This window comes from Homarus americanus, unplaced genomic scaffold (genome assembly GCF_018991925.1).
Source record: "Homarus americanus isolate GMGI-L3 unplaced genomic scaffold, GMGI_Hamer_2.0 scaffold24260, whole genome shotgun sequence".
NCBI classification, from domain to species: Eukaryota; Metazoa; Arthropoda; class Malacostraca; order Decapoda; family Nephropidae; genus Homarus; species Homarus americanus.
The window spans coordinates 2235172-2261795 of NW_024721079.1; the positions used below are offsets into that span (position 1 = coordinate 2235172).

Consider the following 26624-nt stretch of genomic DNA (forward strand, 5'->3'; position numbering starts at 1 on the left):
TAAGTATATTTGTGTACTGCAATTTGATCATATTATACCAATTGTCTCCTGTATCAATAGTTATAACATGCGAGTTATATTTAAGATGTTAACAGGCTATGTACTGTATATTGATTGTATTTCATAATATGTGTCCTGAGATAACAGCATTTGTTATATGAGAAATGTTCTTTAACAGGTTTTGACCGAATTATATGGTACGCGTCAACGTTGAGGGTTTATTTCTCCAGCAACAAACCAATATCGCTCCTATGAGCGTTAACCATACCAATAAACACTTGACAATGACTAAATATAACAGTATATTAAGGCAGTGTTCTGGTATATCGTTTAAAATTCAAAAGGCATAATTTTCTTTGAGTACAAATTAAGTTAAAAATCAGAATTCAACAGCATTATTTGTTACTAGCGGCGTAGAGCATCCAGCGTCAGTCAAGGTCAACACACCGTATTGAAGGTAATGGATACAAGAGTACTTTAGAGGCTTGTATGATAATTTGACAATGATGTAAAGACTGCTGTAAGTATCAGTTAATTAATTATAGAGGGAAGGTAAATATATAGGAGTTACACATTACACATTTCACTTTCTTCCATAACTGACTGTCTGTGGCTGACCTGAATGTTTGTGCCACACCTCAGTGTACCTGTCTCGCCTTCTACGCTTTAACTGTAAGTTGAAATTAATATAAACTTCTGTGCATGTATACACTATACTATATCGAATCTTAACCGTAAGTGTAATAGAGTACTTAATGTACTGTAACAACTTTTAGGCCTATCTAGGAAAACTGTGTGAAGACGTAAGGCGAAGATGAGGATAACTTTCACTATCATATGAAGGCGCCATAGCTGGTAAACATACTGTACTGTATTACGGATCTTATTAAGATAGAACTAAACATCAAATATTAATATATTTTGATACTACTTGTATGAGAATTGAATAAAAGCAATACATACAGTACATACTGTATTGAGTATATCATTCTTTACCATTCTTCTTACTTTCATTTGGGGATCTGTAGGATGTTGTTCATAGAAAACTATTGTACGAGAGGAATGACTAGGATAAACTATTATTTTATTCCTTATGAAGATAATTTACATTTTTAATTAATTTACTTAGTTTAACTAGTAGAATCCTGGACGAAGGCTCTGCTTTTCAAAAGTCAACATGATCACTTATTCATGTAAACTATTACACTGATCGACAGTGCACTGTGAGACCTTATTTTAGCTCACCTTAGTGTGTGCATGGACGTGTCTTGAACGGCTGAAAATGTGACAGCTGATGTTGCCATAACACTGGGGTTTAGGGGTCCATCTAAGTTGTGCTTACCAAAGCAATTGGTAAATAGTCTGACGCACAGCAGTTCCACTTACTGGGACACTACAACGCTCAGATTTAAATAGCAAACGACATGAACCATCCGAATTTTCTGCTAGTCCACCTTATCAAAGCCTCATCCTACCTTCGCTATGTTACAGCTTTCAGTACACTAGTAGGCAGCATGACCGGAACTGCATTAACTTCCTGAAGTTGTAAAATTAGCTACCCAATCAATACCCAATTACAGTTGGGTGAACGGGTAGTGCCCGGGAACGAACCACTGACCCCTGGAACAAAGGCGAGCGCTATATCCACCCAACCGACGCCTAACATCAAATAATATAATATAGCAACCTAATTTATTCCGACCTAACCTAACCTAACCTCGAATAAACTAACATAACAGCCTAGCTTATCCCACCCTAACCAAAACTAACCTAACCACATTATCATCCACATAATCCACTCTTCAATATCTTCCTTCAACTTGTCACCCCAGCAGTACACTCTCTCACCTGGGGAACACTTGACAAGGCTGATGTTGACCAAGTACTTCACCTGGTAGTCTCGACATAAAGCCTGGCTCATAAGCTCTCATTACCTCTAGTTTAATGCGATAGACGTTAATATCACTTACAATTGGCAAATACCCCCTGTATTGTGCACTACAACATTTTATTTTCACCGAATAATAATGAAAAAAAAGTTATATTCGCCTCATTATGTCTCAAGGTGGTGTGGAAAAGATAAACAAGAATGGTGACTCCGCGGCGGTAGGTAAACAACACGAGCTGACTCATCCACGGCTTGTGCCATATGCCTCGTTTCCACCAACTATATTTCTTTACAGAGTTTAATTCCTACGTAGTTTGTTGTCTGTATGTGTGTGTGTGTGTGAAAAGGTTATTAATTAACATCTCAAGTGAGTATAATAACTGGAGGGCTTCTATTGTAACCTCGGCACCGTACTTATTTTTACTTGACGTCACTTACAATATTTCTTTTCATAAGTTTGTTTTGACAGAGTTGAGAAATTTCATCACTATACTAAGTGTCAAGTCTTGTACATCATCATCTTCCCTCTCCACAATGTCTCTGTCTTTCTGTCCTTATTGGCGTCTTTGGTGTCTAACTTTTTTAATGTTGTTTTCTGTTTCAAGTATCTTCCTCTTTTTCTCAATCTCTTACTATGTTTATCTCTCATTCTCTTAATATATCTCTATTTTTCTCTGTTTTTCTCTCTCTTTCTCTCAATACCTTCTTATTCTCTCAATACCTTCCTCTTATTCTCTGTTTCTCTCTTAATTCTCTCTCTCCAACTGTTTCTATCTCTTTCTCTCATTATCTCTCTCTTACTGTTTCTCTCTCTTTCTTTTTCTCTCACTATCTCCCGCTTACTGCTTTTCTCTCTCTGTCTCTTTATCTCTCACCTCAACCATCTCTTCTCCAGCCACCAATAGGCCGTGAGGGTCGAGGGAGGAAAGAAGGAGAGAACTGGGCGGTTGGGTGTAGGATGTCACCTGATAGTGTCAATGTTGACTTAGGTCCTATCGTATGTAAATGAACGCTATCACTCACACCCTCACGAGGCACTCTAAGCTTGGTTCCTCCTTAAGCTTGAGGTGGTTTGTGTAAGCTGTGTTTTCAAGGGTTTCTAATGGGGGTTAGTGAGTGTGTTCCTTTGTGAGTCTTTGAGTGTGTTTGTTAGTGATTATAGTTTATCAGGGTTTCTAAGTGTGTGTGAGTGTTTTCGTTGTGAGTCTTTGAGTGTGTTTGTCAGTTTTATTTTGTGTTTTTATTCTGTATTTTAGACTGTTTGTGTGCTTGTCATGGTCTCTTGGTTTCTGAGTGTTTTTTTTTAATATATGTGCATTTTTTTCGGTGTGTTTGTTACGGGTTCTGAGTGTGTGTTTGTTAAGGTCTCTGAATGTGTGTGTTTGTTAGGGTCTTTAAGTTTTTATAAAGGTCTCTAAGAATACTTGTCAAGGTCTCGAATAACAGCTTCCAAGAGAACTTTTATAATCATTGCAAAGAACAGCTTGATTACCTTCCTCTCTCTCCCTCCCCCATAACAAAAAACCCTTCTTCTCCTGGGGCAATCCAAAGGGCTGATTGTCTCTCAAACTTGACATCGACTTCGTGTTGACATGAAGTAACTCACATTAGCACACACTCCAATGACTGTCAATATGTGCTCGTGTCATGACTTAATAATCATATTCGTCATTACTTAATTTCCTATTCGCCATTAGTTTATTTTTTGTGGTTATTATTTTGTGTTCCTCTCATCGGTTTATTGACTTTTATTTCTTTGGTCGTACAGGGAAAAAGAGTTACTTGGCACCAAACTGTTCTTAAAAATGGGACTGGAGAAATTATGAAGTACTGTTGAGGTCGTTTTTGTGATGTGCATAAGAGTGGTTTGGTTTAAATTGAACGGGTTTGGACAAGGAGAGAGAGAGAGAGACTGATGTATATAAACACACACACACACACACACACTTACAATTATATAAATACCACGACAAGGACAGACTTAAAAGGTAGAGTTATCGTAATCTCCAGGTATAGGCAGTTATCGTAGCGTGATATCATACATATCAGTAGATTCGTTTATCAGTTATTACAGGGTATTGTTATCTTAAATACATACTGTACCAGGATAATAAACTATTAATTTTGATATTCTCTGCTGTAATGCGTTTAGGTGCTACATTAGCTAAGACCAGGAAGCACCTTAAAACTTATGGGAAGAATTAACCTCGCCATGTTATGACTGTGCTTCAACAACTAAGGTCTGTAAACGAGTAATGAGGTCTGCAATTTCGTTAATCCATCAACAATTAGTATTTATGAGAGATAGAATTTTTTGCATAGAAGATATTTTAACAAGGTATTAGTATCTGTCTTTTGTTCACGGCTGTATCAGAGGAACTTAAAGGAACATTTCATTACATGCAGTATAGTCAAAATATCACACGAGGGTTTAAGATAAGTAAGACTTTTCCTATTTTAATTATTAACTTTTAGCGTTTTGTTATTCTTCTTCTTCTTCTCAATAATATGTATTTTACTTGTAGTTCTTGTGAATTCCAGAAGATGGTGATATGGTCCCATTATTATTATTATTATTATTATTATTATTATTGTTTATTCTGCGCATTAGGATTCCAAGTTAAATCAAGTAAAAATCTCATTAATTACCTATTGCTCTACTGCTAAATAACACCAGGTCTGAGTGATTCCGTCCATGTAGTTGCAACTATGTCGAGGTTTAATGAGTAATTATCCTGCCACACCGACGGCAACCATTAGCGGAGATAAGTCAAGCTGGCGGTCCAGGTAGTTTTCATCTCTCTATGGGTATGAATATTAAAGACCTTCCCCTGTTGCTCTAATGAACCTGGACCGTTGGCCTCGGGTGATGGGGATTACTATTATTCCTGTTTCTGTTTTTAGTTCTGATTGTATCTTTTTTGTTCAACTCTTTTTTTCCATCTGCATCTAACATTGACACCTTTGTTTTATAGCGTAACTCGTGAAGAATATAACTAAATTCAAGAAAAGAAATCTGGTAACTTGAGTAACAAAGACAAGGATGATGTTCATGGGAATTTATTTGGGTGTTCCTGATAGCTGCTGCTGTTGTAGAGATATACGGTAACAAAAGTTAAAGAGGCTACACAGATCTACAAATATCTATGTTGTCAACTTCTTCACAATTAAATTCCTGATAATTAAAAATTTATATAAACTCACCCGCTGATATGGTCAAAGCACCACTACTTTCCAGCCCTGTGAAAGTTGACCACCAGCAGGACCTCCAGGGTACCCGCGGCAGGCAAACAGTCCACAGCAGGTGAGGGCGGAGTACTCACTTACAAGAAGTAAAGGATTCCTCAGTCCTCACAGTTCTCACAGAAAAATATGCTAGCTAGATTGACTTGTCACCCACGCGAGGTTGAAGGCCAGATGCCTTGTCAAAGACGCGGGACAGAAGGTAGATCTATACTCTATATCCAAGACACGATATGCTAACGATGTACTATAAACTGTAACGGTCAGGGGAAGTAACAGAGATTCCCTTGTCGCAAGCAAAATATGCTAGATAAACATTCTTGTAACAGAGACTCTGGCAAAATTCTCTCGTCACAGACGCAAACGCAAGTTGCACTTTGAAGAAACGTTATGAAGCCACAAGGCACAGACTGCGCGTGCGACACACAACTGTGGGTGACACTGTCGGTGGTATCCTTGATGTAGCGGGACGCGGCGGGTGTGTGTGGGCGGGGCTCAAGTGGCCTACAGAATACTGGGGACATCCTTCTTCTAGTGGATCCAGCGATAATGCTCGTCATGGCGCTTTACGCTGCCAGGAGGCGGAACAATGCTAGAAAACGGGGCGTGTAGTGTCATGGCAGGGCTGCTGCCTCCTGCACCCCCACCTTAAGACCACAAGGCTGGAAAAGAGGAGTGGAGAGGGAGAGGCGAGGAAGAGCGCGACTCTTTAGTTGGTCCAAGTTCATAGAAATAGCTATAGGAAGACACGACTGGTCAAGAACAGCCCACCATAAGCCGGCTTGTAGGTGAGTAGGACAATGCCTGCCGGGACAGCTGAAGGGAACACACCAAGTCAGAAACGGAACGGAAGTGGAAAACTGTGTGCTTGAGGAGGAACAAAAGAATAGTACATCAGAGTACATTACACCTTGGGGTCACACCCACACACTCACAGACCACTGTACGTACTTGAGAGAAAGAAGAGAAATTTGTGTCAGGTCATAGGCTTGGGAATTACATGTACAAACTGTGCCACTTTAGGTACGAGATAAACTTAGAAATTACCTGCTTGATGTAATAATAATAATAATAATAATAATAATAATAATGATAATAATAATAATAATAATAATAATAATGATAATAATAATAATAATAATAATAATAATAATAATAATAATAATAATAATTAACGGTTTATTGAAAAAGTCGGCAGCCCGAAGGCTGAAAATATACATTTGACAAAAATGACTTATTACATACAAAGACATGGGGTGGGTGGGTCGTTTAACAATAGCTTTCATTACTAAAAGAAGGAGGAACAATGATTGAACATACAAATTATTATAGTTTACAGTTGATGGCCCGGGCGTGGGCTGGTCATGAAGACACCAGGTGGTGTGGTGTTCACGTGGTGTAGTAACTCGTCCTCGGGTGTTGATATGAAGGACCTCACGTGGTCATGGAGACATCGGGTGGTGTGGTGTTCACGTGGTGTAGTAACTCATCCTCGGGTGTTGATATGAAGGACCTCACGTGGTCATAGAGACACCGGGTGGTGTGGTGTTTACGTGGTACAGTGACTCGTCCTCGGGTGTTGATATGAAGGACCTCACGTCGTCATGGGGACACCGAGTGGTGTGGGGTGGTGTCACACAGTACCTCACTGCGCGGTGATGTTGTGTTAGCCCGTAGTCAGGTGCATAGCCTGCCGGCCCTCTGTTGTTCCTAGGGTGGACGGATTAGCACCTGCTTGTCAGAAGATGGTGGTTAATTCCCAGGGGTGCTTATCTCACTGGTGGGTCGCGGCTCTTACTGGTACTGTCTGGTGCTGAATTCACTGGCTTAAACACCGTTCATCACTGTTCAACACTGATCTCATTTCTTTCCGAAACGAAATTGTCACTTTTGATTAGGTAGATATCCCGGTGGTGAGGATGGGTCGGGGAGAGGGACTTGGGGAATGGGCTGACATTGGCCAAGGGGGGCAGCTGCGTAGTGGGAGCAGCGCCTGAATAGGTCTTGAGTCTTGACCCTACGGTGGTCAAGGATGTGTGTGTGTGTGTGTGTGTGTAGATATTTAAAGGAAAGACGTATCTTTTTTAAGTTATATCGAACGACTAACTAATGATTCACGACACCTACGTATGATGTAAGATTAATCGGAGTTACGTAAAGAAAAATTTTGAACTAATATTCTTTCGTGTACTAAGCGATGTGTATACTGAAGGAATTAACAACCCCTAGGACAAAAGACCCCTAGGACAAAAGCCCCATGGACAAAACCCCTTCAGCTAAAGTGCAAAATTGGTTAAGTTAGGTTAGGTTAGGTAAGATATTGCAATTTTATGATATAATACATGTAATATTTTACAGGCATAAATACTAAATACTAAATAATAAAAATATTTATTAAAAAAATCTTATTATTTGTCCTAGGGAGCTTTTGTCCTTGGGGCTTTTGTCCTAAGGGACTTTTTCCTCGGGGCTTTTGTCCTGGGGGCTTTTCTCCTAATTTTGTTTTTGTTTTTGCCCTTTGGGAGCTTTTGCCCGGGGGGGCGGGGGTGAGTTTTGTCCTAGGAGGCAACTTCCTGACATCAATACATCAGAAACCATATTAAGAAACATAAGTGAATATAAAGTATTTCTTGGGCACCTGCAGGAAACACATAATCAATTAGTGTGAAACGGCCTATATGTTGTGTGTACCCAGTATATTAGTATAACCTGAGGGTGCACTTAGATATCTCAGACCCTACTGTAAGTGCAGCGCTGTCCTCTAAAAAGTTAATGTTAATTCTATTTCCACAGTTCTTAAGAGCTTCTAAGAAACGTTTTCACCAACCATTTATATAGTCATTAATAGCATCTTCCCACCTCGCTACAGCTATTTGTCACCTCACCGACTTTCACAACTAACAGTGTTGACGTATATAATTTACGGTATTGCCACACGTCACCAGAGACCCTTCTGTTGCCGTAGTCACCAGAGTCATTCAAGCAGGTGTCTTATTATTTTATTTGGTTGGAACTTCAAATGAAACACCTATAAGTCTTATGTGGCATCTTGTTAAAAGTCTTTTCATTGTCCCCCGAAGATACAGTACTATTTGACCTTGTATTTTCAGTGAGTTTCTGTTCTTGTGGCTATGTCGAATGTTATTAACGACTTACTCGCTATATTGTGCTAGAGAACCTGTGTTTATTTAGTCGAATGTTATATTACTGGGTCTTTCATACTTTTATGCTGCATAAAATAACTTTTTTACTAACCCTTTTTCTTCCACTAACTTCTGTCTGTGGCCTCATTCATTCTTGTTTTCTGCCATATTCTTCACCATCTTCCTGTGACCATCTTTATTTGTTTATTACCTTTACTGGAGTCGTCTTAACATAAGACGATTCCAGGCAAGGCCAAAGGTATCGGTATGTTCAATCACTGAAGTTCAACATGTAAATGACTTGCTCACAGTGAACGAGACATACATGAGGTCCTGAGTATCTTTGCAGACGCGTAGCACGCTTCGGCCCCTGGTTCAGTCACGCCCCCACCGTCCATCCAGGTTAACGAAAGCACCCTCTCTTACGCTAACCGTTTCCACCATCACATTAGAGATTCAATGTCGGGTCAGATATGCGTCTCAGGTCTCTTGGCAGACTTACTCGTGTCTTCAGCTGTAGAGAGCTAAAACTTTCAACAAAGCTGCACGCTTATCGAATGGTTATCTTCCCAACCCTGCTTTGACATGGGTCATATACAGGAGGCACCTCAAGGCACTTGAGAACTTTAACCAACGGAGTCTAAGTTCCATCCTTCGAGTCTGTTGCGAAGAAAAAAAATCACACGTCAGTTTCTCTCTGCTTCAACGGCACTATAAAAGACCGGCAGCGTTACCTGCATGGGTAACAGTAGACTGCCAGAGAAGGTACTCTATAGTCATTTAACTGCAAACGTAATGCTGGCGGGCAACGGAAAAGGTACAGGGATACCCTCCCTTAAACGTGAAGAAGTGCCAAAAAGACTACCTCACCTGGGAGACGATTACACCACACTGTAACGTTTAGAGAAGCACCGCAACAAGGTGTTAAAATCAAGTTAGACCGACAACATGCCAAGGCGGACATGCACCAGCACCGGAAAGACTCTGCGGCCGCCCCTCCCGTACTCGATGTAGCCTTCCACACGTGCAACATCTGTGGACTTCCCTGCAGGTCCCGTATCGGCTTTTTGAGACACCTTAGTTCTCACCAACGAGGATGACATCATTTATAAATCATATTTTGTCATTGTTGGATGATTGTCATATTCGATTCCGCGTGACAACAAAGTAGTAGTTAGTAGTAATAACCGTCAGTTAAATACTTGTTTATCACTTTATCCTTTACCATCTTCATCTCCCTTCATCCACACTTGTTTATTGCCTTTACCATTCTTCTTCTTTATCCACACTTACTCATCACGTCATCCATCACTATTTCCCTGTGACTTTATCCATTCCCTTGCCTCATTTATGTCACGCGCGATCTAGTTCTAGTGTTGCCCAACCCCCCCCCTCCCCCCCAGACACACACATATTACGAAAAACAAATACAAATTATCACTTCGTTTGTCAATAACAATTCCTTTCCGAAGCAGCGACTCATATAGGTGACGAGGTAAGGCTGAGAATGAGTCGGCAGGTAAAGAAAAAATAAAGTGCAGGGCTGTTCCATGAGACGAGTATTTTTTTATAAGTATTTGTACAAGGTGGTTTTCTTACTAGCTTTCTCTGGGCATTCACTGTGCTAAACAAGACTTCTTGGAAGACTTATATTTTGTGTATACATCAGTCGGTGTTTATTTCGATGCTTCAAGTATATACCTGTATTCTAGTGATTAATATTCTTAACAGTGTATAGCGGTCGTGTCTTTAGGTTCACAGCTGAAAAAATATTATGTCGTAATCCAATAAGTGTGCACAGAGAAATATCACAGTAATGTCCTCGCTACAGTTACCTTGTGGTCGTACATTTAAAATCGTTCACGGGAATTTCAGTATTAATAGTAATAGTTTATACATAAACACACACACAAAGTGGCTAGAAATTAATGAAGTGTAATTAATTCAATAAAATTATAAATTCATAACAAAACGACCTGACGTACAAGAGATAAACTACATGATTATTAGTTTACAAACGACATAACGATAAACTTCCCCATAAAACGGATGAGAATTGAATTACATTAAATAGTTAGTGCCCGAATGGTACGTATAAGTGTACGAACGTTAATAAAACATAGCTAAAGGACATTAATACTTTTCTTAAACAAACACACAACTAATTACGATAGTTGAGTCGTTTAGGTTAAGCTTCGTCCTGGCGATATGTCTCGACCCGTGAACTGATGAGGTCAAGCCTGTGAGGGGCAGAGGTCCTGTACCTCAAAGCCACTGTGAGTGAGAGGACTGAGGCGGTTTTCTACAATAATATCCTCAAAGTTACGGTATTTAGGTTACGTGAAGTGCTGCTCTTGTATCGAACGTCACAGCTCCAGCAAGGACAGAGATACGCAAGACGGAATCACAAGTAACACGGTAAATACTCGATATGTTAAAGAAAGGTTCTGAGTGTGAATTTATTTTCTGATCACAAACTGATAGTATATAGATGTGTGACTCACTGATAATGTTTCGGGTGTTTAGGTTCTTTAAAAATGAGAGTTTGTTGTGTTGGATAGCCTTAGTAAGTGAAGTTTATATACATAGGTGGAAAGAATTTATAATTTTACAAGTTTCCCAAATTCCAGATGAAGCTAATTTCATTCGGGTAATGTTATCTAAAAAGTATTGTACCCCCTATGTGATGTGCCAACCCGTAAGCTGTGCTATATTTTGTTCTACTTATTTATTTATAATCATGAAAATGATGCCCGAACTTTTAGAAGACGATTACGTAACTCCACAAGTACGATACCAACAACATGGAAGCGATATTATTGTACTTAAGGGATTGTCATCGTACTAAAGGGGTTAAATTATTGTAATGAAGGTGTTCAATCATTGTACACAACGGATTAATTTACTGGGATGACCTGAAGATTCTCTCCTTCCCCAGCTTATTACACCTGAAGATTAACCAACCCTAACGCTATTTTGGGTTAGGTTAGGTTAGCGCAACGTTGTTTAATTCTTAGGTTGAGATAAAATGAGGGAGACGGATCTTCAGGTGATCCATTTACTGTACTCAAGGCGACAAGTCCTCTTGATACGGATATACAGTTGGTGAACCTACGTAATGTACTTGAAGATATAGTGAACAAGTGTCTGATTGAATGTTCACGGTTATTTTGTTATAGTTTGTGGCATATCTTGTCTACCTTTATGTTGGCCAGTGGTAAGGTGCTCCTAACGCATTAATGAACGATATAATTTCATCAACAAGAACTTCAACTGAACTTGAATAGTGATTTAAACATTTATTGACCCAAATAAACTAATAATTTAATAAAGAAACAATTGAATACAGCGAAAACAAACACACACACACACACACACACAAGTAAGAGAAGGAACAGCAGGTGCACAGCAGTAGGAAATGGGAGACCCAGCAGTAGTAAGTAGGCGTCGTCAGTAGATGTTAGCAACTTAGCACCCACCACAGAGGGCGTGCACGAGGTACAGCATGTGGACGCCTGCGACACGTTATATGCATCTAGTTGTTTACTTGGCGTTATCCATTCAGCGATTGACTTTATAAGTTACGTAACATCAAGTACAAATCAGGATAAAACACTGAAGAAATTTTTTCAAGTAATGCCTTTAAATTTTGTTACTACAACTTCCACTTTAATTAATATTAATTGCATCTGTGAAACATTATTCTTTTCAAGTTATAACACTATTAATTATTGAAAGGCGCGTGATGTATCGTTTTTAACTGACCTTCTGATTGGTGTTCAACAAGCCATTTGGTAATTGGTCAGCCTGTGATGACGTCATAACTTGCAGTGTTCTGTTGTGCTCCCAGGCGGCGCCACCTTCAGTCACTCCCACCAAAACATAAACATCTGCAGTAGCAATGTAACAACGATGTTATTGACAGTGAACTTACTTTTTAAAATTGTTTAAATATTTAATTTTTAGATCAGTGTAATGAATACAAATGAGTAACGTAGATGTGAGCCAGGAAACATATTACCCTTCAGAGGGCTGGAGCTACACCTTCGTCTAGCGTTAGCCACAAAAAAATCCCAAAGTGATGCTTTGTCCTCTAAAGGGTCAAGGTAGGTTCTAAACCGCCACCTGTCACTATCCTCACCACCTGCAACGATCCTCACCACCTGCCACCGTCCTCACCACCTGCCATTACCCTCACCACCCGCCATTACCCTCACCACCTGCCATTACCCTCACCACCTGCCACTACCCTCACCACCTGCCACCTGCCACCGCCACTCCTCACCACCTGCCACCACCTGTCACTCCTCACCACCTGCAACGATCCTCACCACCTGCCACCGTCCTCACCACCTGCCATTACCCTCACCACCCGCCATTACCCTCACCACCTGCCATTACCCTCACCACCTGCCACTACCCTCACCACCTGCCACGATCCGGCACTATTTATTTAGAAATATAAGAACTACCAGATATCAATAAATAAACTATACTCTAACAGTATTTCTCACCTGAAGAGAGTATTATGAAGAGGATGACATGGAGATTAGGCACCCAGCTTATTTCACCTGATGATTAAAAACTCTGGCATCTGTTACGTCACTGTGTGTGGATAGTTGCCTGACGAATGCTACTGATTCATCTTTGATTTGCATATAGTTATCAACACGCCTTTATGTGAAGGATTATCTTCATTAAAGAACGATTTTTCCTCGTTTTTAAATATTAAGGATTTCCAGGATGACTTTACACATACTTTGCAACAAGGAATCACAACAATAACATCTAAGAAACGACAACAGTAAACAGAAAGGTTAAAAGTGGCTGAAATTTGTGTCGTGAAATTATCAAAATACTTTTGTTGTCAGTTCTTAAAAAAATAAAAAAATGGTGTTTATATCGAATATTGTCACAGTCAACAGAAAAAAATATATTGTCCCATTAAAAACATTATAAAAACTGATGCTATGAAAAATAAACATTAAATACAATTGCAATTTTTACAGACTACAAAGAGCTAATCCCACTGTATACTTTGTGTGGCTTGAGTGTTCTCTGGAAATATATTATAAACGCCAGATATGATTCTCAGAGTCAGAATAGCACTGAGGAGAGATAGTTATTTACGAGTTATATTTGAACATTCTCAGGTTTGATCAAGATAGGTCAAAGGTCAAGGGTATCGGGTTAAAGTTCACTTGGCTGCTGATTGAAGCACCACCTCCAAATTTAAATTAGTTTCCAGCCTTGAGCCGAGGACTTTTAATGACGAATTTATATCCCTGGCAGTTTTGCATTCAAAGTTCGATGAGTTTTAAGAGATCAAAGGTCATTCGGTTGGCTGTCTTCATCAAACATCCACATAGTAAAGACTTGTCCTCGAGGAGTCAGCGTGATCTCCACCAAGCAGAACCGTCGGAACATGACCTTATTTGTTTTTTAATTGTATGTATTTGTTGTCCATTAGTTCATTCATCCTTGATAAAGATAGAATCATACAAAAACAAACAGAATAAAGAGTACAAATACCTGAGATAAAAGGTCGACCTCCCGTAAGTTGGTGTGACATGAGGAAGGTTGAAGATGATAACACTGGCTCAAGACAGGTGAGTTCAGGTGAGATAGAGCAAAGACACTTAAATGAGGGAGCTACCTGGTTAAGAAAGATGACCTCAGATACATTCATATAATAAAAGAAAGACGAAAACATACCAGTAGGGTAATATAAATAATTCCGGGTAGGTGAGAAAATATGAAAGGTAAGGATCTGGTTAGGTTAAGATAAACGACCTCATTATAGATTAGAGGAAACAGAGAGAGGTTAAGAGAGAGGAGAGGAGGGGGGGGTAGTAGTAGCAGGTATAGTCTGCCGTATCCAACACAACAGGTAGCAGCTCCATCATCAACCAAACCCCATGTTTACTCAACCTTTTTTCCACTAGGCGACCAAAACTTGACTCATCCGCTAAATAAACAAGGGAGAATATTGTTGTGATCTGGCCGTCACTAGCAGCGAGAAGCTAATCAACAGGAACGAGTGTTTTGTCTCTCGAGGCACCACAGTTAGAACGACACTACTCGTATGTGTTTTATTGTCTATTAGTGTTGTTTGTAGACCCGCAGGTGTGTGTGTGTGTGTGTGTGTGTGTGTCCTCTCACTTCTCAATCAAAACTCCTGTTCCATTACCTAACCACCTCTGCACCCCCACTACACCTCCCTCCCCCCCCACTCTCCCACTCACACTCTCCTGTCCCCCACCCCTCACTCACACTCTCATTTCCACTACACCCCTCCTCTCCCCCCACTCCACCACACTCTTCTCTCCCACTCCACCAAGCACCCCCATCTCCCCACTCACACCTCCCCCTGCCCCCCCACCAAGCACTCTCCCTCCCCCACCCCCACAAGCACCTCCTCTCCCCCACTCAAGCACTCCTCTCCCCCACTACACCCTCCTCTCCCCCACTCCCCAATAAGCACCCTCATCTCCCACTCAAGCACCTCCCGTCTCCCCCACTAATTCCTCCTCTCCCCCCACCTCCCACCAGCACCTCCTGTCCCCACTCCTCACCAAGCACCTCATTTCCACTAAGCACTCTCCTCTCCCCCACCCCCCACTAAGACCCCCTCTTCTCTCCCACTCCCCCACCAACCCCATCTCCCACTAAGCACTCTCCTCTCCCCCCCGCCCCACCTCCCACCAAGACCTCTCCTGTCCCCCACCCTCACTACACTCCTTACTCCTTCAGCACCTCTCCCACCTCTGCTCAGCATCTCCTCTCCCACCCCCACTAAGATCTCCTCCCACTAAGCACTCTCCTCTCCCCCACTCCCCCACTAAGCACTCTCCTCTCCCCCACTCCCTCTCATGTATTTATCGTACTCTCTCTTTCTATTCTATTTCATATTCAATCACGACATTTTCTAAATCCATCTGTTATTGAGTTTTTCAACACGTCATCATCTTTATACAACAACATAGAATAACCTTCATTCATTCTTATCTAATCTTAACCATTAACATTTTTTATCACTATCTCATGTCATCGTTAAACCTATTCAGCGAATCGTCTCCTTCCCATAGGTCTGAGATACGTGTATGTGATGATGTAGACGCAAGACATTCAGGGGCAAGTAGTGCTGAAGTGTGTTAAGAGATGAACAGATCTTTTACTATGTTTGGCAATAAATTACACTGAGAAACAAAACTCGGGAGCCACCTCCAAGATGCCTTTAAAAACATGTAGGAAACCTCTGCTAATTCGGATTATTCATGAGTCAGTGTACAAGTGTGAAATATGCAAAATACTCGGATTTGGGTGTCATCTGTTTAGTCCTCACAACCAGTCGAACTTTCCTTCTGTGTGTGTGTGTGAGTGGACTTATACGACTGTAAGTATTATTGTTATGTTCAGTTAGTTTGATTTGAGAAGCCGTTTTTAGAAATCTCTCTCTCTCTCTCTCTCTCTCTCTCTCTCTCTCTCTCTCTCTCTCTCTCTCTCTCTCTCTTACAAAACACACAACAATTTTAAAGCAATTGATGGGTGACGAGCATGTTGTGATGTAAATTATGGTATTTTTATTCTTTAATTCATTTTTGTAAATTAAACCACGTCACCACCTGGAGTATAATTCTTTGAGTACGAGGACCTTAATCCGTTGAGTACGAAGACCAAAAATATTTGAGTACGTGGACCCTAATCCCTTAAATTCGGGTGTCCTAATCCTTTGAGTAAGAGGATCCTAATCCTTTGAGTACGACGACCCCAATCCTTTGAGTAAGATGACATTAATCCCTTGGAAGCGTGGACTTTAATCTTCTAGCAGAACGAGTTCCTTAGTCTTTCTCTTCAAAGGGGTTAAGTCGTCACCGTCAACACCAAAGACACACTATCGATGGTCTGCATATCGAGACAACATTTAGGTATCTGTATCTTGGATCACCTTAAGAGTCGCTTCTCCCACCATCATATTTCACCTGATGATTGAACACCATAGCGATAATTTTGGGGGGGTATAGTTGGGTTAGTGTGTGGGATTCGAACCTGGAATTTGGTCATGAGTAAACAATGCCTGAGATAAGGCTTGAATGTTTATGTTTAGGTGTCTTGATATCTTCCAACTCAGGGTGTGGCCGAGTGTCCGCCACGAATCACAAGTCTCAGCACAGTATTTAGCTTACTTGTGGTGTGAGTTCCTTTGGTTGTAAGTCGTATATCTGACATCTAAGGCCTGTACGCTTCTAGAGGCATATTACTCAGTAAGCAGTATAATAAACGTGTAGCACTGGAGACATTACCTCAAAGGTCAACGATTAAGAAGAAAGTTTGGTCTTTGATACACGGGCTCTGTTGTTCGTTTATAATGGCATTACCTAATGAAAATGAACTCCGAAAAACAAATTATTATGTGTTGTGTCGTAAGCTCACTGTACAGCTGTAAGTGAGGTTATCAGACCTACACTCTGAGAAGGTGTCGTGTCATCTTGATCCGAATATTTTTTTTTCTTTCATACACTAAAACCTGTGAAAGGAATAACCTGGGTGCCATATACAGTACTGTGAGTCATAGGAAATATGAATATATATGAGGGACTATATTTAACTTTTTAACACTGTTCATGGTACTGATTTTGTCTTTCTTGTGTGTCGGTGTTTCTAAGTAAAGTCTGTTGTCTGTTTGTGTGTGAAAACATTTAACGTCAACATTCTTTTCCGCCCGCCTGTGTGTGTCTCCTTCTGTCCACAGGAGGAATCTCGAGAGGAAGAAATTGCTTTTTGACAGGAACCTCCCCTTCAGGCGGGTTCAACTTCACCTCGGATATAAAGATTACTGGCCTGGGTAATTATTCCGGGTGGGGGTGAGAACGAGCTGCTATGACTTTAATAAACACAAATAGTTCAGAGATCGCTGTTATAGAGACAATACTTAACACTGGAATAGGGAGACTTGTGTTTATCGTCGCCAAGTAGTCGGGTAGTATTATAGAAGGAATGTTAAAGATTATGTTTACAGCCCAAAGTTGATGAACTGTGACAAAATATCACTCTCTTGAAACACTTACACTCACTACTCGCACAAAATACAGAGTAAAAAAAAAAGTTATATGTTTGTAAAGTCTGAAGTAAATTGGGGACAGATCTGTTGAATAGTCAATAGTAAACAATGACGTCATAAAGGGGTCTAATAGTCTGTCAGCTAAGGTAGAAAAAACACGTCCAGTGGAATTCTTAGTAATGCAAATATGAATAAGGTGTCATATCTACATTACGAATTTTTGATGGTGCCGTGCTTAGAAGATCGAGGAAATATTAGAAAAAACTTAATAATGTTCTTTAGTAAGAGAACACCTGTCACAGGGTTGCATTAATCTAGATTTATTACACACAACAAAGGCCACGTGAAAATTAAACCCTCCGTTTATCTCACCGTAAGATCAACCACCTCAATGACATCCTAACCTACCCCCCCCCCCCTAGGAAGCATTGGGGTGTTTAATGATCAAATGAAATAAACTAGGGGGGCTAATCTTCAGGTGATCTCACATAACAAATACCTGGCTCTCTATATAACTATGATTAGTTACCCGGGAACTATGCCCTTAATTAGTGACAAATTACGAAAAAAAATACCATTCCCGAGAAAGAAACAAAACTCTCAAACTCTCAAATTTTTTTTTTACTTTAAAACTGTTTCTTCCTCTTCAGGTATTGGAGAGTCCGGTTTGTCTGCCTCGATTTGTTTGTTTAGGTCTTCTACGATAAACACAAAACATACAATGAAAAAAGAACGATCTTAACGTGTTCCTTTGACGAGAGAGAGAGAGAGAGAGAGAGAGAGAGAGAGAGAGAGAGAGAGAGCCTATATTGTTCATGGTATTACTTTCTTATGTCGACGCTTGTAATACATGGGCATTAAGCTTTCACGCCTTACCAAAATGAACGACCAAGTTAAAATGAAACACACGGGTAAGGAGAAGGAGAAGGGAGAGGAGGCGGAGGAGGAGGAGGAAGAGAAGGAGAAGTAGTCGCCGTGGGAAACCGTAGTTACAGTAACAGAGATACAGTGACGGGGAGGAGGAGGCTTGACGAGTGTTGTGTTGTGATAGGAAATGTCGCCTCTGATACAACAATAGGTACTGCTGACGCTCGGTGCTGACGCCTGCTATCCCCTGGACGCTGACACTTGGTGACGACTCTTATAATTGAAAAAGATGACCGAGTGTGACTACTGTATTTGTATAGTGGTTGAGGAGGAGGGGGGGGAGGGAAGGGGAGGAGAGGAGGGTGGGGGGGGGAGGAGGAAGAGAGGGAGGGTGGGGGTAGGGAGGAGGAGGAGGGTGGGAGTAAGGGGAGGAGGAGGAGGGAGGGTGGGGGGTAAGGGGAGGAGAGGGAGGGTGGGGTAAGGGAGGAGGAGAGGAGGGAGGTGGGGGGGGGGGAGGAGAGGGAGGGTGGGGGTAAGGGGAGGAGAAGGAACATGGGGAAAAGGGGGGGGGTTGGTAATGACTTCTGGTACCTGGGTGATGACTGATGAGTGTTACTTGAGTGATAAGTGGACGAAAAGTGTTACTTGATGATCAGTTCTTTTGGGGGCGATAAGAAACCAAACACTGCAAACACAACAGAAAACACTTGACAGATTCTTACCTTTCGTTTTAAGACTCTCAACCATCGTTTTCTGCAGCATTAATCCTGCCACGTAACTTGTAGTCTGGCTCCACATCCTTCACCTCGCGAGCCATCCTCAGAGTTTCGTCACTATCTGTTAACTAAGACAAGGAACAATATAGTGTTCTAGACTCTCCTCCACTGATATCAACTGAAGATTATGTTATATCTCGTCAAATTTTGTTATATATATTTTCGAGTCGGCAGTTTTCATATTACTCTTGATTTGTTCAGGTAAGGTTCCAATGTCTGTCGCTCCTTCATCTAGTTACCTGCATAGGCATCTCACTAGTTACAGATGGGTTACGTTCCAGATAAGTTATCCGTCTGACTCGAGGTTCCGTAACTCAAGGATGTGAACTGGCTCATTCTTTCTTGACAGGAACACATTCGCCGTTCTCCTTTGGTCTCTGTTTTGCCTTGTTCTGTACCTCATATTTATGGCTATCCGTGATGGAGAAAGTTTTATCGGCATACAGTAACTCATTTATTGCTTAAAAGTTATTCATAAATCTACTCCCCTAACACAACACAGAGCGGGGGAGGTGTGGGGATTGATTTTGCCGCTTACAGCGGCTACTTTGTTGTGCACCCCACACTCATCCTGTGAGCGGTAGCGCAAAAGGATTACAGAGTAGAGTTTACAAAGGGTTATAATAATTAACCCCCGTGGTCAGGATATTATGGCACTGAATGTTACACGGTATTTCAATTGCATTATTTGTTTAGTTCTATACATAAAGGGTAACTTCTTCACAAATGCGTGAGTACAGGCGTGTGAGGCAGTATGTCTGGCAGTACACTTTGTTATTCACATTTGCGTGAGAAGTATTCAAGCACATTGTGTATTTGGTTCTATACGTGAAAAAAGTGGATACAATCTTAATATGTCGGCTATCTTGCCATTAGAGATGAAGTGTTCTGCCATTTCACACACAGTGTGCTTGGACCTGTCCCTAAAAGGTTCTATCTTCACACAGTCGAGGACGTAGTGTTAGAGTGTGTGGCTATACGTCTGGCCACACACTTTACATTTAGTCTTGTTTACATCTGCCTGAGGAACATACTGCCAGAGGTACTTATATACTAACCTTAATCTAGCGGCTACAATCTAGTGATCTTGTTACTTGCTCCATATACATGTTTCACTTGATACATCTCATCATGGTAAACTATGGATCGAATAGTGCCTGTTTGCACTTGTCTACTTACGTCAAATTCATCAATAAGGTCTTTCCTATTTATAGTTTTAAGGGTTCTTTTTGACAGACCCAAATTGTATTCAACGGTGTCTTTGTTAGACGCGAGTTTGGCGAGGGCATCAACTCTGTCATGTTTTATGAGGCCTATGTGAGAGGGGATCCACAATAGTTTGCTTGGAGATAAGGGAGAGGAAAGAGGTGAAAGGAAGGGGGGGGTGAGAGCGAGGAGGGGATGTGAGAGAGAGAGGTAACAAAGCAAAGTTACGATAACATCAGTGTGGCGGAGGGAGTCAAACCTTGACTGTTTCCTGCGGTGACACACACTCTCAACCCTACAGTCTCTCGTCCTGACAGTGATCTGCTGTTAAAGGGTGCGACAAGACCTCTGCTGTTCCGAAATGTGATAGGATCTCTGATGTTATTAAGTGAGATAGGATCTCTTGATGCCATAACGGTGTGAAAGGATCTCTTCTTCCACAAGGTAAGATAAGACTCATTCCCTACTGCCGTGTAATGCGATAGGATTTCTGCTGTCACAAGTTGCAACGAGACCTCTGCTGACGGGATTTTCTCTAACGAGACGAAGTAACAAGAGGGACAAGGGCGTTATTTGTCACGATAGAAGTCTAGGAGGTAATACAGAGAAGAATCCGGGAATGAAAGTAAATAATACACATTACACACACTGATGCCTGAATGTCACAGCACTCTTCTGAATATCAAAGATGAAGGAAATACAATTGTACGGAAAGCCTAGACAGCTGTGTGAAGGCAATTGTTTGAGTACAAAGGGTAAAATATCAGATGCCAAATCGGTTAAAAAAACAAAAAAATTCAGAAAATGTTATTGAATGTACAGTGTACGGCAGCACAGAACATATTTACATTCGCTCCGCCAGGGGGCTGTTTGGGCTGTGTGGGCCGTAGATAGAGTTGGCCAAACTGGGCGCCATGTTGTTACTGAGCTAATGAAGAAGTTTTCGCTCGTACTTTAGAGGAAATAATGATGATGTTGTTTATTTAGTAAAATTATTATACTTGTTTACAATTGGATAAGCATGTTTGTAAACTATGTGGGAGACAGCCCAAGAAGATTTCCCACGCACTCGGTTGGCCGAACTCTATCTCCGACTCGTGTGTGGGTGATGATAATTTCTGCTGTTTCATAATCTGCAAAAAGAATAACTCCTTACTACCGGTATTACCAAACGTATGGTTATAACTCCTTCGTAGATGTAATTTCTATATGTACAGAACGAAATGCTGACAAGTTTCTATGCCCTTGGGACAATTTGATATTATAAATTTAAAGGCCAACTTAGCTGTGACCTGGGACCAGATTCAATAACGATTTACGATCACTTTTTGTCTCCTCGGCCACCCTTCAGGCTGAACGAGTGATTCACTAAAGTTTACGACTCATAACCGAACTTATCGTATACAGCAAACACTACAGTGTCCCCCGTGCACTCATAAGCTTCGGCAAACCGGAAATGAGATCCCGTAACTCCCGTACCAAAACACACACAGCTGTCAGACGTACTTCAGCTATTGAGAGTGAAGCTGTGAAGATGAAAGTGATGATTGCTTTAGCTCATGACCGTGCACTCTGATGACCACCTACAGCTTTCCACGGACATACTCTGGCTATGTGACAAAGATGCCTCATGTAGTCCCAACGCATATAAAGTTAGTATACTGTACACATAACCTATAATAACTACCGACCCAACACGTTAGTAAATATTTGTTTGTCATTCTTAAGATGTTTTGTACTATCATTAACCGATTTTTTTCTAATTATTACATAAAAATTAATCTTCTACAGCATCACCTTTACACCTGTACTTCTTACGAATGTTAACTAATAAAGAATATGCAAATCAATATATCAAATGCATATGAATTAAAACAAATACAAAAAAAAACATTGATATGAAAAGACAAATAATCTTCTCCCTAGAATAAAATAGAAAATCTTGGCTCACACTGTTATCAAAAAGACTCCCTTCCCTATACCCCCACTTCCTGGTACAGTATCTTGTCTTCTTTACTATATACCAGTCTTCTGAAAAATCTCGCGTTATATCACATCTCACATCTCATCACTATCCCCCCTCCTCATCACATCCTGTTTTTCACTCACCATCGCATTACCTTGATAAGTTGCCGTGGAAAATCCGGGAACACAGGAAGTAACAATGATACAGTAGGCAGTGGGACCCGTGTACTGTATCACGTGTTGGTGTTGTCAGTGGATGATGTCGGTGATTAGTGGGAATCCAGACTGAATTTTTGATATGTTGTTTTTGGTGTCTTATATGTCTTGCTTCGTCTCCTTTATTCGATTCTTCTTCTCGTCTAATAATTATAATTTTGAAATATCGATAATTTCTATATTTTTCGTTCTTTCGAAATTTTAAACGTGTAAAGGGACGACAATGCAAATACTAATTATACAAACTATAAATGAATAAACGTCATTACTAACCAAAAACTAACCTAATCTAACCATTTCCAACCAAATTTAGGTATTTTGGTTCTCTTGAAAATAAACAAAGTCCCAAATAAAACTCACAACAAAAATGTATTATAATAAACTAATTTCCATGAAGTTATTTATGACAAAGAACACAAAAACTTAACCCTCTTTGGAAGTTACATCATTTGGCTTAAAAACGGACATTTATTGTAATATTCACAACTTTCAAATTGATAAAATTGAAACAGCGATTTTGTTTTTGCAGGATACAAGTGTTGTACATGTTGTTAAGGCTGTACTTCTGATCATCACAACCCACAGCATGAGAGGGTCAGGTGTGGCCATGCTGCAGCTGCTCTTACTGGTGCAGGGTGTCCTCTCTCAGTCAGGTGGAGGAGGTGTGTGTCACGTCACCCAGGAGCCCGTCAGTGGGTAAGCCAAGCAACACCTTCATTTCTTACTTCAACTTTAGGCACAGACTGACATATCGCAATAGAGGCTGGAGTAGTGTCTCTTAACAAACATTTATTCAAAGTTAATTTTTTTTTCTTTAAAGTTTGTGAAGTTAAAGAGTAAATACTATTGCATAATCTCTTGGCAGAACTGAACTAATGCTATATATATTTTTTTTATTTGTGTGTGTGTGTGTGTGTGTGTGTTTGTGTGCCGTTTTAGGAATAATTGATAAATGGAGAAAATTTATATATTTTTCTTTAAAATTCAAACCAATTTGTATATTGGAACAATCATGTAAATTATCGTAATACAAATTATAAATGAAAAGCAGCGCTACTAACCTAACCTAACCTAACCTAACCAAGCCTAAACTAACCTAATCTAACGTAATTACTTATATTTTGCTTATATTATGATAGTAAACAACGACTTACATAAAAAATATTAAATTTAACTGTTGTACCCGTGAGGCAGAACGGTAATTGCGTTTTAACGATCAAACGGACGACTATCACTACAAATCCGTGAAACACACACACATACACACACACATACACAAACATACACAAACTACATTCACATACACACACACATACACAAACATACACAAACTACATTCACATACATACACACAGACACATTATATTTGTATGTCAGTTATAGAGACACTTCTTTAAAAACATGTATTATAACACAGATATCGGGGCACAGATGAACACGTAGTCTTATATTCTTCTATAATTATTAATGTTTAGGAAACCTCCATAAAAACATCAATCTAAGAAACCGTGAAGTGAAATCAACCGACACATTAATACGATTTACATATTAATTTTTTTTAAAGGTTACAAAATATTCATCTGCCTTAAAACTTTGAAGTTCATCACAAATACAACAACAGCAATAATAATAATAATAATAATAATAATAATAATAATAATAATAATAATAATAATAATAATATACGAGAGCAAGTTATGTTAGAGTGAGCTAGTCAACACACACACGAGGGCTCCTCTATTTCTTTAGCGCTGGAGAGTGAAAGATCTGTTCTTGTCAACAGGAGTCAACAACGCACTGTACAGGTCGGTGTCTTGACCTCGACTGATGCCGATAGTAACAGAGGCCTAGCAAGGGGTGGTCATGCTCGTAGCCGCGGTGATTCCTAACTGCTGAATGAGGTGGTTTAGAGAGTAGTTTACTAGTCCTAAACGACCCTTCTTTATGTTCTTGATTATCTTAACTCATTTAGTCCTTTTTTTATTCTTTAGGCTTCACGCTCACACGAATAGACAAGAGATGACTGTAACGCTCAGGGTATTGGATCATTAAATCTCAGGAAATCGTGTATAGTTTTACCCATTACGATAATTATTCTTGCCAGAAGTTCGGGTTAAATTCGCATAATGCCTTATGTGGCTGTGTTTTTATAGGACGATACTACAACCTCCATTATATGTAATATGGAAGCGGGGTGGAACTATGGAGAGAGAGAGAGAGAGAGAGAGAGAGAGAGAGAGAGAGAGAGAGAGAGAGAGAGACTATACTAAGTTGTCACCTTCCTTTCCAAATATTCTAACTTATCCTTACCCTCTACCGGGTCTACCCCTTCTATCAGGATGTGCTCGTCAGTAAAGATGCTGTTCGGAGCCCCCAGCAAGGTTCACCTGTCCGTACTGGAGGAGCTGTGTCACAAGGGCCAGCAGCATGTACTGATCAAGGGAAGAGGAGGAGTAGGAGGCAAGGGCGCTTCCATTGACCCCTCGTCACCCTTCAAGGAGCCATTGAGGGTAAGCTTTTATCCTCTTCGCCACTGATCGGCTTGTCAGCCTGGGTCAGTCGATTTCCGTATTATCGAGAACCTTCCCTGTTTATTGAGCGCCGCTAAACCTCTTTATTTCTATTGTTCATTTGGTAGTTTTTTCTTTTCCTATATCTCTTGAGATCCAGTTGAAAATATTGTCCCTTGATAATCTGCCCTCTCAGTACTTCCTCCATTATTTTTACGTTCCTTCGCTCTTAGATTCTGTATTTTGGATTGAAATCTCACCCGTGTCTTCCTTTGCCGGATTCTGTATTTTTTGCTGATGCAGTTTAAAGGCTTCTTCAGTTTGAAGTTTCTGTACCGTTTTTATTCCTTATCGTATGTTTAACATTCATTTGTTATTACTGATGCTACTCAATGGTCAAATGATATTTCTTTTTGACGAAGGAGAATGTTGCTGAAGGTGACATCTTTGCCAATATATATAGATAGAAGAAAATGTAATCATCAAGGTGTTTGGCTTAAAATAGTGATATGCATTTTATATAAATAAAATTCATGTATTTAATCGAGATTTGTCACATTACAGAGGGCGGAGCAGTTTGTCGTGATGAATCTACACCGTGATAGTTTTAGTGACAAAGTCACCTGGAGTTCTGGTGATGCTCGCGACGTTATATGTGAGAAAAGTTGGTTCGTGGACGAAGAGGTGGCACTCGCCAACAGCTACAGTTGGTACCGACACGGACTGCCCATCTGGCCGCTCCTTAACCAAACTCTGGCACCAAAAATTTCTCGTTTTTCTCGCCAGAAGAAACTGGATTGGCCCAACTATGCCATAGCTACTCCACTGTATATTGTTCCCTATGAGAATTTGAACCTTCGCGATCCAAAGATTGCTATTAATAAGCTGTTTACAGGAGATACAGTTCACCAGCAAGACAAACTTAAGCTTCAGAATGAATTTGTTCAGTCTGTCAATTTTCAGAAGGACATCCTTGAGTTTTATGAGGACAGAAATGCTGATATTATCCAGGACGCTAAGGACTATATGAACTGGTTGTTGCCACTGATGAACAAAAGCCTTCGTTCTATGATTGAATCCTTTAAAGAAAGACAGAAGAAAAGAGCTCCAAAGCATAGTGAAGTGTCTTTCTGCCCCGATGAGCTGTATGTTTTCTTCCTGGAGAAGCCCTGTTCTAGTGTTTCCTCCTGCCACCTCCTGAACCATCTACAACTGATTCTCAGGACCGTCGGCTGCTCCGCCATCACTGATGTCGTGGTCGGCTTCTCGAGACAGTAGCTGGATCGTGTGTATCAACCACTGAGTAATTCACCATCTTTTACTCTATAAATTCAATGATGTTAAAATGTACAGTCCTATCGCCAGGTAGCATGAAGCTTTTCCAACTCTCATGAGTAATTACTGTCAAGTGACCATAAAATTACTGAAACGTAACAAAATTATCACAAAAAAACAACCTTGTTTGCCTTAGTAACTTGATTTACTTTTGGGCAGTAGTAGGCTAAGATATGAGTATTTATCTTTTACACATAAACAAAATAAATGTTGAATGTTTTAGTCGAACAGTGATCTGAGGCGCCATACCTTACTATTGAACCTTTTGTTATTCAGTGGCAACGACCCCTGTTTACACACACACTTACTACTTACCCACCCTATTATTTCTCCTTGGATGGTATTCTCTCTTTTAGTAGATTTATGATATATTAATCTACTTCTGTTATCCAAAATAATAAGTCTCCAAGATTA

The 26624-nt window shown here is 40.4% G+C and overlaps 1 protein-coding gene across 1 annotated transcript; it reads left to right on the plus strand.

The window, feature by feature from the left end:
- The first annotated feature begins 418 nt into the window (after nucleotides 1–418).
- Nucleotides 419–26624, plus strand: LOC121861430. The gene is made up of 5 exons (XM_042359151.1): nucleotides 419–457; nucleotides 643–672; nucleotides 22895–23061; nucleotides 24704–24875; nucleotides 25440–26624. Exons 3-5 carry the CDS (start codon nucleotides 22952–22954, stop codon nucleotides 26151–26153), a joined length of 996 nt encoding a protein of 331 aa, XP_042215085.1. The 5' UTR covers nucleotides 419–457; nucleotides 643–672; nucleotides 22895–22951; the 3' UTR covers nucleotides 26154–26624.